The 12,428-nt window shown below is 43.2% G+C and overlaps 1 protein-coding gene across 1 annotated transcript in view; it reads left to right on the top strand.

Annotated features, from left to right (window-relative positions):
* LOC136155284 (POTE ankyrin domain family member A-like) overlaps window positions 1-11,538 on the top strand; it is a 52,097-nt gene extending 40,559 nt beyond the window's left edge. The window contains exons 12-14 of the mRNA XM_065917112.1: window positions 5,324-5,459; window positions 10,480-10,590; window positions 11,401-11,538. Of these exons, the coding sequence (XP_065773184.1) occupies window positions 5,324-5,459; window positions 10,480-10,590; window positions 11,401-11,411 (258 nt within the window). The 3' untranslated portion in view covers window positions 11,412-11,538. The remainder of the gene's footprint in view (window positions 1-5,323; window positions 5,460-10,479; window positions 10,591-11,400) is intronic.
* Window positions 11,539-12,428: the final 890 nt, after the last annotated feature.

The raw sequence follows: 12,428 nt of genomic DNA, 5'->3' as shown, positions 1-12,428 counted from the left end.
TTTTGTAGACAACATATGTAGTGGTCTTGTTTTTGTATCCATTCAGCCAGTCTTTGTCTTTTGGTTGGGGCATTCAACCCATTTACATTTAAGGTAATTATTGATAAGTATGATCCTGTTGTCATTTACTTTGTTGTTTTGGGTTTGAGCTTATACACCCTTTCTGTGTTTCCTGTCTAGAGAAGATCCTCTAGCATATGTTGAAGAGCTGGTTTGGTGGTGCTGAATTCTCTCAGCTTTTACTTGTCTGTAAAGCTTTTGATTTCTCCTTCATATTTGAATGAGATCCTTGCTGGGTACAGTAATCTGGCTTGTAGGTTTTTCTCTTTCAGCACTTTAAGTGTGTCCTGCCATTCCCTTCTGGCCTGAAGAGTTCCTATTGAAAGATCAGCTGTTATCCTTATGGGGATCGCTTTGTGTGTTATTTGTTGTTTTTCCCTTGCTGCTTTCAATATTTGTTCTTTGTGTTTGATCTTTGTTAATTTGATTAATTTGTATCTTGGGGTGTTTTGCCTTGGATTTATCCTGTTTGGGACCCTCTGGGCCTCTTGGGCTTTGGTGACTATTTCCTTCCCCATTTTAGGGAAGTTTTCAATTATTGTCTCCTCAAGTATTTTCTCATGGTCTTTCTTTTTGTCTTCGTCTTCTGGGACTCCTATGATTCGAATGTTGGAGTGTTTAACATTGTCCCAGAGGTCCCTGAAGTTGTCCTCATTTCTTTCAGTTATTTTTTTTTTCTCTCTGCCTCATTTATTTCTACCATTCTATCTTCTCCCTCACTTACCCTATCTTCTGCCTCTGCTATTCTACTGTTGGTTCCCTCCAGAGTGTTTTTGATCTCATTTATTGCATTATTCATTATTGACTGACTCTTTTGTATTTCTTCTAGGTTCTTGTTAAACATTTCTTGCATCTTCTCAATCCTTGTCTCCAGGCTATTTATCTGTAACTCCGTTTTGTTTTCAAGATTTTGGATCATTTTCACTATCATTCTTTGGAATTCTTTTTCAGGTACTTCCCTGTCTCCTCCTCTTTTGTTTGGTTTGGTGGGCATTTATCCTGTTCCCTTACCTGCTCAGTATTTCTCTGCCTTTTCATCTTGTTTAGATTGCTGTGTTTGGGGTGGCCTTTCTGTATTCTGGCAGTTTGTGGTTCCTCTTTATTGTGGAGGTTCCTCACTGTGGGTGGGGTTGGACAGGTGGCTTGTCAAGGTTTCCTGGTTCAGGAAGCTTGCGTCGGTGTTCTGGTGGGTGGGGGGGAGCTGGATCTCTTCTCTCTGAAGTGCAATGAAGTGTCCAGTAGTGAGTTTTGAGATGTCTATGTGTTTGGTGTGCCTTTGGACAGCCTGTATATTGAAGCTCAGGGATATGTTCCTGTGTTGCTGGAGAATTTGCGTGCTGTGTTTGGCTCTGGAACTTGTTGGCTCTTGGGTGGTGCTTGGTTTCAGTGTAGGTATGGAGGCTTTTGGATGAGGCTTTTGGATTAATGTTGCCAGGAGTCAGGGGTTCTCTGGTGTTCTCAGGTTTTGGACTTAAGCCTCCTGCCTCTGGTTTTCAGTCTTATTCTTACAGTAGCCTCAAGACTTCTCCATCTATACAGCACTGATGATAAAATGTCTAGGTTAATGACGAAAAGTTTCTCCACACTGAGGGATCCCCAGAGAGGTTCACAGAGTTCCATGGAGAAGAGAAGAGGGAGGAGAGAGATAGAAGTGACCAGGAGGAGAAGAGGGGGAATCAAAAGGGGAGAGAGCAAGCTAGCCAGTAATCACTTCCCTATGTGCTCTCCACAGTCTGGACCCCTCAGAGAGGTTCACGGAGTTGCACAGAGAAGAGAAGAGGGAGGAAGGAGACAGAGGTGGCCAGGAGGATAAAAGGGGGAATCAAAAGGAGAGAGACAGATCCAGCCACTAATCAGTTCCCTAAGTGTTCTGCACAGCCCAGAACACACACAGAGATTCACAGAGTTGGGTAGAAAAGAGAAAGGAGAGGGCGGAGATAGGGGTGACCTGGTGGAGACAAAGGAGAGTCAAAAGGGGGAGAGAGCAATCAAGCCAGTAATCACACTCCCAAGTGAAAATGGGTACTGAAGATTGAGGGCTTAAAGGTACAAAATTGATAACAAATGCCAAAAAGCAAAGATTAAAAATCTAGAGTAGAGGTTAGACTCTCAAAAACACAATATTAAAAAAAGAAAGCAAAGTCACAGAAAATTATAAAATATATATATATGAAGTTTGCTTTTCAAATAGGGTCTTTTTTTTTTTTGGCAAGGTAACAGTAGATTGTAAAAATGAAAATTAAAGGAGTAATAGAGGACTTAAAAATAAAAAAAAATATTTAAAACCTGATAATAGCACAAATAGATCTAGGAATTTCTCTGGAGCTGTTGCGGGCAGTGTGGGGTCAGTCCAGTTTCACATAGTTCCTTGATCCAGCTTATACCTCTCAAGGTCTATTGGCCCCTTCCAACATAGTCGCTGCTAACTTCAGGGTTTTAATCTGTTGCACCTGTCATTTCCAAAGTGGTTCCCTCTGTTTGTTTTAGCTTTTTCTGTTTGCAGGTCTCTTCAATTATCTAATGTCCAGACACAAGGGGCGAAGGTGGTTACTTATTTAGGCTCACTTGTTCAGTTCTGCTTTGGGGACAGAGGAACCCTGCGAACAAATATCACCGGCGTGTGTGGGGAGTGCGCACAGTGTCTAGGCCACACTGGGTTTGCCCCCGCTCATGGCGTGTGCGCTTTCCCAGTCTACACTTCTCAGGCTCTAGGTTGCTCTGCCGGGGAACTGTCTGAGGCGGGCCCTGGATTGTGTGCACTTCCCAGGTCTAGGCCGCTCAGGTTCAGGTTCTCGTGTACTCCACAAAGGTGCAGACTCGGTTGGGCCTGTGTTTTGTGCCCCTCGCAGGTCTGAGCAGCTCAGGTGACCAGATGCTTGGTGAGCGTCATCTCCCCAGGTGGGGGCTGCGTCTTACAACCTCCCCGGTCCCAGCCACTGAGTTTCCTGGGTGGCAGTGGGCGTGGCCATCTCTGGTGTGCCGTGTGTCTCTTCTGGGGAGCTGATCTCTGGCTGCGACCCTCCCGGCGGATGTCAACCATTCAGAATCCCAAGAAGTTTTGGTTAGTGACGGTGCGTGCTTGCAGTTTGGTAAAGGATGCCTCTCTGGGGCCGAGTTTGCCCCTTTCCAGCTCTGGCTGCCCGCCTCCTGCCTCCCTCCCTCCGGCGAGGGATGAGCCGGTCTGCAGTGGGCTAGCTCTCCTCTGGTATTCACTCAGTCCTTTGTTCTGTGAGCGGACCTGGCAGTGCCTTAGTTTAGGGCTTTTTGCGGGATAGTTCTCTTTCTCTCTCTCTGGCTGTCCTACAGTTTAGGTTGCTATCTCATGTTAGTTCCCTCAGATTGCCCTCAGGGCATTCAGGCCTGGTCCTCAACATAAGCAATGCAGCCCCTCCTGCTGGTGGTGGATGCGAGCACTGGGAGTTGCCGTTAGGCACCTAATCTGTGGGGTTTATTTATTTATTTATTTATTTTTCCTCCTGGTTACGTTGCCCTCTGACATTCCAAATCTCCCCACAGACCCGCCGGTGAGAGTGTTTCCTGGTGTTTGGAAACTTCTCCTCTTTTAAGACTCCCTTCCTGGGATGGATCTCTATCCCTACCTCTTTTGTCTCTCTTTTTATCTTTTATATTTTGTCCTACCTCCTTTCGAAGACAATGGGCTGACTTTCTGGGTGCCTGATGTTCTCTGCCAGCATTCAGAAGTTGTTTTCTGGAGTTTGCTCAGCATTCAAATGATCTTTCGATGAATTTGTGAGGGAGAAAGTGGTCTCCCTGTACTGTGCCTCTGCCATCTTAGGACCACCCCCCATGTTATTTTTAAGAAACTTTTTTAATTTCAGTGTTTATAGATGTTAAATTACCATGTCAATTCTTTGTTATACCTGTGAAACTAACATGTAAATTCTTCCATATCAGAAAGTTAGTCATTGTGGTTACTTGATTTTTTTAGTTTGTTCTTCCTTTCCCGGTGTGATTATTGAGTCCTGCTTGATCATCCTAAATGTATTTGAAAACTTTTAAACCTTCAACGTGGATAATCATCGTTTTACTCCTTTTTTTTTTTAATGTCTAGATCATTCCTTTCATCTTTACCTGCCATTCCAGAAGACATAGATAGGAAATTAGAGTCGTCAGTGTACTGTTTACAGGGAAAGAAACAGTCCACCTTGTGAATGTTCAAATAGGGTTGTAAAAAATTCATTTATTCTTAACTAAGGATAATTGCTTCCCAGAATTTTGTTGTTTTCTGTCATACATCAACAAGAATCAGCCATAGGTACACCCACATCCGCTCCCTCCCAAACCCCCCTCCATCTCCCTCGCCATCCCATCCTTCTAGATTGTTGCAGAGCCCCTCTTGAGTTCCCAGAGTGATAGAGCAAATTCCCATTGGCTATCTGTTTTACAGATGAAATTGTAAGTTTCCATGTTATTCTTTCCATCCATCTCACCCTCTCCCCTCTTCCCCTTCCCCCGTGCCTATAAGTCTTTTCTCTGTCTGTTTCTCCATTGCTGCCCTGCAGATAAATTCATCAGTACTATCTTTCTAGATTCCATACATATGCATTAGTATATGATATTTCTGACTTACCTCACTATGTATAATAGACTCTAGGTTCATCCACCTCATTAGAACTGACTCAAATGCGTTCCTTTTTACAGCTGAGTAATGTTCCTTTGTATATATGTACCACCACATCTTCATCCATTCATCTGTCAATGGCCATCTAAGTTGATTCCATGTTCTAGCTATCATAAATAGCACTGCAATGAAAATCAGAGTGGATGTGTCTTTTCCATTTTGGTTTCCTCAGGGTATACTCCTGGGAGTGGGATTGCTGTTGGGTCATATGGTGGTTTTATTCCAGTTTCTGAAGGAATCTGCATACCATCTTCCATAGTGGTTGTATCAATTTACCTTCCCACCAGCAGCCTCCACACCCTCTCCACCATTCATTGTTTGTAGACTTTTTGATGATGGCCATTCTGACTGGTGTGAGGTGGTATCTCATTGTGGCTGAGTGGTAAAGAATCGGCCTGCAGTGGGAGACCTGGGTTTGATCCCTGAGTTGGGAAGGAAGGCATGGCAACCCACTCCAGTATTCTTGCCTGGAGAATCCCATGGATGGAGGAGCATGGTAGGCACACAAATCTCTTCTATTAAGAAATGTCTGGTTTGATACAGAGATTTATCACCTCTGTACACTTTGTATATTTTATACATATTTTAAGGACATTGTGAAACAGTATTATTTACATGTAGGTCAAAGAACAAATTGATTACGTGAACGACCTCGATGACTTAACTCAATCGTCTGAGACTGTTTCTGAGGATGGCGACGTGCTTTACTCCACGAATTCCACATTGCAAGTAGAACCTCTCGACGTGGGGTGTAAAGGTAGGACCGCAGTGTAAATGTTACCAGAAAGCCTGTCTGTGTATAGAGTAGTGATATATGCACACCTTGTCAGTTCTGCTCTAGAGCCAGAGATATGTTACAGTGCTGTGCATCTCAGAAGTATGTTTTGCATTAAAAGGACATGAAAGTGAGTGTATACCCTGAGCCACAGGCCTGTGATCCTTCTCACTCACTGCACGTTCTGTTGATGCTTCTTCTTTCCTGTGCCTTCACCCACGGTCAGGTCAGCATCATTTTCCTCCTAGAGTAACTGAAATAATCTCAGGACTTCTTCCCCTGCCACTCCACCTGGCAGAACCTCGGTCTGCACAGCAACTGTAATTATTGCCGATTTTTAAACATTCAGGTCTCATCATGCTACCCCCTTGCTTAAAGCCCAACTGTTGCCTCTCTTGGCTGTATGGTTAAAGGTCATAATTGTGTAGTTCCATCTGGTTTTAGTTTTTACCCTTCTTTCTACTGAATTTTAGAATCAGCTTGTCAGTTCCCTAACATGTCTGCTGGTATTAGCATTTTCATTTTCCTTCAGTTCAAAATACTTTGTCCTTTCTCTCTTCATTAGCTCTTTGATCCAAGGGTTATTTAGATCCGTGTGATTTACTTTCCAAATATTGAGAGTTTTCCAGAGATCCTTCTGTGCTCTTGCTTCTCACGATTTGCTCGATGCATCCAGAGGGGCCCTGGGGCTAGGGCTCATTATTTCCTGCCTTGGAGGCAAGACCTTGCTGACTGCCCTGTTCATTCTGCTGGTACGTAGGAGTTTTTCCAGGCTGGTTCAGGAGAATAGATAGAGTTCCTAGGAGTGAGCGAGCACTAGGCACGGTCTCCTGTAGTCTTTTCAGATGGTCTCTCCCTGGTCTCAGGTGGTTTCTCACACATGTGCACTGTTCGTTCCTCTGCTTAATATCCAAGGGACTCGTCCTCAGATCTCCAGGGTCTTTGTTCTGTGTTCCACCCTCTCCTCTCCACGGTTCTGACCTGTGATCTCTGCCCGCGTTGGTTTCCCCAGATTCTCATCTTCATCACCTCCACTTGGGGAGGCCAGTGAACTGAGCTGCCATTCCTTCTCCCTGTGTCAGGGCCTGGAAATTCTCTCCAGGCAATGAGCTGGGGCGTCCCTTAGGCTAACCTCGTGTGTTTCCGGGATCATTGTCCTTCATTCCCTGAAGTCCTTTGTCATGAAAACCATTGTTTGATGTATTGTGCCGGTATTGTTTTTGCTTGCTCCACTCAGGAAGGTAAATCGGTAGCTGTTCACTCTGCCTAGGTTAGAGACATATGGCAGCTGGAGACTGTCCACAGGGTTGTTCCTCCTACTCTGCTTACCACTTCCTGCTCATCCTTCATTTCTCAGTGTGACATCTCTTCCCCAGGGAAAAGTTTCCTGGACCCAGTCTGTGTCAAGCTCTGTTCTGTTTTCATAGAACTCTCTTTTCTGGTAGTATCTATCCTGAGGTCATAATTATTTGATTTTTCTTTCTCTTGTACTAGACTTCAAGCTAAACAAGAGCCAGGGGCGTCTGTTTATCTTCAGACCTTAGAATAGTGTCTTCCACATTATTCAGTTCAGTCACTCAGTCGTGTCCGATTCTTTGTGACCCCATGAATCGCAGCACGCCAGGCCTGCCTGTCCATCACCAACTCCCAGAGTCCAACCAAACCCATGTCCATCAAGTCGATGATGCCATCCAGCCATCTCATCCTCCGTCGTCCCCTTCTCCTCCTGCCCCCAATCTTTCCCAGCGTCGGGGTCTTTTCCAATGAGTCCACTCTTCGCATCAGGTGGCCACAGTATTGGAGTTTCAGCTTCAGCATCAGTCCTTCCAATGAACACCCAGGACTAATCTCCTTTAGGATGGACTGGTTGGATCTCCTTGCAGTCCAAGGGACTCTCAAGAGTCTTCTCCAACACCACAGTTCAAAAGCATCAATTCTCTGGCGCTCAGCCTTCTTTATAGTCCAACTCTCCCATCCATACGTGACCACTGGAAAAACCATAGCCTTGACCAGATGGACCTTTGTTGGCAAAGTGATGTCTCTGCTTTTTAATATGCTATCTAGGTTGGTCATAACTTTCCTTCCAAGGAGTAAGTGTCATTTAATTTCATGGCTGCAGTCACCATCTGCAGTGACTTTGGAGCCCAGAAAAATAAAGTCTGACACTGTTTCCACTGTTTCCCCATCTATTTGCCCACTTCATGTGTTGGGACCGGATGCCATGATCTTAGTTTTCTGAAAACTGAGCTATAAGGCCACTTTTTCACTCTCCTCTTTCACTTTCATCAAGACGCTCTTTACTTCTTCTTTACTTTCGGCCATAAGGGTGGTGTCATCTGCATATCTGAGGTTATTGATATTTCTCCTGGCAATCTTGATTCCAGTTTGTGCTTCTTCCAGCCTAGCGTTTCTCATGATGTGCTCCGCATATAAGTTAAATCGGCAGGGTGACAATATACAACCTTGACATACCCCTTTTCCTATTTGGAACCAGTCTGTTGTTCCATGTACAGTTCTAACTGTTGCTTCCTGACCTGCATATAGGTTTCTCAAGAGGCAGATCAGATGGTCTGGTATGCCCATCTCTTTCAGAATTTTGCACAGTTGATTGTGATCCACACAGTCAAAAGCTTTGGCATAGTCAATAAAGCAGAAATAGATGTTTTTCTGGAACTCTCTTGTTTTTTCAGATCCATCGGATGTTGGCAATTTGATCTCTGGCTCCTCTGCCTTTTCTTAAAACCAGCTTGAACATCTGGAAGTTCACGATTCTCATGTTGCCGAAGCCTGGCTTGGAGACTTTTGAGCATTTCTTTACTAGCATGTCATATGAGTGCAATTGTGGGGTAGTTTGAGCATTCTCTGGCACTGCCTTTCTTTGGGATTGGAATGAAAACTGACCTTTTCCAGTCCTGTGGCCACTGGTGGACTTTCCATATTTGCTGGCATATTGAGTGCAGCACCTACACGGCATCATCTTTGAGGATTTGAAATAGCTCAACTGGAATTCCATCACCAACACTAGCTTTGTTCGTAGTGATGCTTTCTAACGCCCACTTGACTTCACATTCCAGGATATCTGGCTCTAGGTGAGTGATCACACCATCGTGATTATCTGGGTCATGAAGATCTTTTTTGTACAGTTCTGTGTATTCTCGCCATCTTCTTAACAGCTTCTGCTTCTGTTAGGTCCCTGCCATTTCTGCCCTTTATTGAGCCCATCTTTGCATGAAATATTCCCTTGGTTTCTCTAATTTTCTTGAAGAGATCTCTAGTCTTTCCCATTCTCTTGTTTTCCTCTATTTCTTTGCATTGATTGCTAAGGAGGGCTTTCTTATCTCTCCTTGCTATACTTTGGAACTCTGCATTCAGCTGGGCATATCTTTCCTTTTCTCCTTTGCTTTTTGCTTCCTGTCTTTTCCCAGCTATTTGGAAGGCCTCCTCAGACAGCCATTTTGCTTTTTTGCATTGCCTTTTTGGGGATGGTCTTGATCCCTGTCTCCTGTAGAATGTCACGAACCTCCATCCATAATTCATCAGGCACTGTGCTTATCAGATCTAGTCCCTTAAATGCATTTCACACTTCCACTGTGTAGTCCTAAGGGATTTGATTTAGGTCATGCCTGAATGGTCTACTGTTTTTCTCCACTTTCTTCCATTTCAGTCTGAATTTGGCAATAAGGAGTTCATGATCTGAGCCACAGTCAGCTCCCGGTCTTGTTTCTGCTGAATGTATAGAGCTTCTCCATCTTTGGCTGCAAAGCATATAATCAGTCTGATTTTGGTGTCGACCATCTGGTGATGTCCATGGGTAGAGTCTTCTCTTATGTTGTTAGAAGAGAGTGTTTGCTATGACCAGTGTGTTTTCTTGGCAGAACCTATTAGCCTTTGCCCTGCTTCCTTCTGTACTGCAAGGCCAAATTTGCCTGTTACTCCAGGTGTTTCTTGACTTCCTACTTTTGCATTTCAGTCCCCTGTAATGAAAAGGACATCTTTTTTGGGTGTTAGTTCTAGAAGGTCTTGTAGGTCTTCATAGAACTGTTCCATTTCAGCTTCTTTGGTGTTACTGGTTGGGGCATAGACTTGAATTACCGTGATATTGAGTGGTTTGTCTTGGAAACGAGCAGAGATCATTCTGTCATTTTTGAGATTGCATCCAAGGACTCCATTTCGGATTCTTTTGTTGACTATGATGGCTACTCTTTTTCTTCTAAGGGATTCCTTCCACAGTAGTAGATATAATGATCATCTGAGTTAAATTCACCCATTCCAGTCCATCTTAGTTCTCTGATTCCTAGAATGTCGATGTTCACTCTTGTCATCTCCTGCTTGACCACTTCCAATTTCCCTTGATTCATGAACCTAACATTCCAGGTTCCCATGCAATATTACTCTTTACAGCATCGAATCTTGCTTCTATCACCAGTCCCATTCACAACTGGGTTATTTTTGCTTTGGCTGCATCCCTTCATTCTTTCTGGAGTTCTTTCTCCACTGATCTCCAGTTGCATATGGGACACCTGCTGACCTGGGGAGTTCATCTTTCAGTGTCCTATCTCTGCCTTTTCATCCTGTTCATGGAATTCTCAAGGCAAGAATACTGAAGTGGTTTGCCATTCCCTTCTCCAGTGGACCACATTCTTTCAGACCTCTCCACCATGACCCTTCCGTCTTGGGTGGCCCCATACGGCATGGCTTAGTTTCATTGAGTTAGACAAGGCTGTGATCCATGTGATCAGATTGGCTAGTTGTCCATGACTATAGTTTCAGTCTGTCTGCCCCCTGATCCCCTCTCTGCCGTCTTACCTGGGTTTCTCTTACCTTGGACGCAGGGTCTCTCTTCACGGGTGCTCCAGTGAAGTGTCTATTCCCCATTACAGACACTTAATATTTGTTCAGTGCCTGGATGAGTGACTGTGAAAGGCACAGTCCTTTATATTCAAATTTTACTCACATACATTTTTGTTTGTTTGTTTCTATCTTTGTTTTCTTTGTCATGCAGATTCCGGTCGCAAGTTGAAAATTCGGGATACAACTTTGTCCCATGAAACATTAATAGATTTTCAAAGAAGCCACTGTGAACTCCTTAGAGGAGCACCCCACAAATTAAAAAGTAAGGGTTGTGGGCTACAAAAAGAGCTGTCAGAAAGCGAAGAAGTGAAATCACAGTTAGAGCACCAGAAAGCGGAGTGGGAACGAGAACTGGGCAGCTTGAGGTACCATACATCTCGCTTTTAAAGAAATATTTGAACTGTTGCTTCGTTTAATACTACAGAGATGTAGGTGTGTTATAAGGACTAACTTATCCTCTTGGATTTTACAGGGGAGAAAACATATTGTGGACTGTGAAATTCTTGGAAATAATGTAGCAGGTTCTTAACAGTGAATGCTTCTAATAATTTAATGTATATTTTTCCAAATCATCATTTTCATGACCATTCAGGAGTTCACCATAATGGAGACCCCAATAGTTATTTACCAAATTGACTTTCGGTTGTTTTTCACTTTTCTATATTCTGTTTAATACTGCAAGGAATGTCTTTTCTATAAATTCATTTCTACCTTTTAAATTACTTTGAATACATTTTTCTTTAATAATATTATCTTACTTGGTTAAAGTATGAGAAGTTTTAGAAAGGTCTGTGGTCTATATTTCTTAGCTATTCTTCAGAAAGTTTATATGACTTTACGTTCCCACCCACAGATGTATGAAGTAGCCATTTTTCTCAAGACAAATAAAAACAAAATTTTATGCAATTTTATTCCTAAGCCTCTGCATGAAAACAGTGATCATTATTGAGTGTTTTTCATTGTATTCCCCCCATGTTTATTATTTTAAAGATTGTGAAGAGGGAACGCAAATTATTGCAGTAGCAGCGAATAATCCCTTGATTTTCTAAGAAGAACTCTCTAAATTTTTCAGATTCACTTTAAAGAAAGAAGAAAAGAATAGAAGAAATGCTAATATGTTGAATGAAAAAATTAGGGAGCAGCTCAGAAAAGAAGACAAATATAGTAAAGAAGTTGAAACAACAACTAGAACTCACTCTCCCAGCACTCAAAATGGAACTGCGGACTATGAGAAATAATCGGAATCAGGTAGAGTAATCTTTGGTGAAAATTTCAAATTTCTAACACTATTTCATCAATATTATTTATAATATCCCCTTTGTTTGGAGAAGTACCACTTTATTTAGTGTTGTACCATTTGTTTAGTGTCATTTTGTTTGGTGTTATAGGAAATTTTAAGTTACTTCTTAAAAGCAAAACAATTCAAAATTCCCGCAAGTAACAAGGCCAGAAATAAGAATTCTATAATCCTGAAAAGCTGGGTGCAATTTTTCAATCAGAGGGAGGAGAAGGTCACGTCAGTAGCTCACACAATCAGTTCAGTTCAGTTCAGTCGCTCAGTCGTGTCCGACTCTTTGCGACCCCGTGAATCGCAGCATGCCAGGCCTCCCTGTCCATCACCAACTCCCGGAGTTTACTCAAACTCATGCCCATCGAGTCGGTGATGCATCCAGCCATCTCATCCTCTGTCGTCCCCTCCTCCTCCTGCCCCCAATCCCTCCAAGCATCAGGGTCTTTTCCAATGAGTCAACTCTTCGCATGAGGTGGCCAAAGTACTGGAGTTTCAGCTTCAGCATCAGTCCTTCCAATGAACACCAAAGACTGATCTCCTTTAGGATGGACTGGTTGGATCTCCTTGCAGTCCAAGGGACTCTCAAGAGTCTTCTCCAACACTACAGTTCCAAAGCATCAATTTTTCGGTGCTCAGCTTTCTTCACAGTCCAACTCTCCCATCCATACATGACCACTGGAGAAACAAACCATAGCCTTGACCAGACGGACCTTTGTTGGCAAAATAATGTCTCAGCTTTTTAATATGCTATCTAGGTTGGTCATAACTTTCCTTCCAAGGAATAAGCGTCTTTTAATTTCATGGCTGCA

Source organism: Muntiacus reevesi, unplaced genomic scaffold, assembly GCF_963930625.1.
Source record: "Muntiacus reevesi unplaced genomic scaffold, mMunRee1.1 SCAFFOLD_155, whole genome shotgun sequence".
Lineage (NCBI taxonomy): Eukaryota > Metazoa > Chordata > Mammalia > Artiodactyla > Cervidae > Muntiacus > Muntiacus reevesi.
This window is presented reverse-complemented; position numbering and strand designations above follow the sequence as displayed.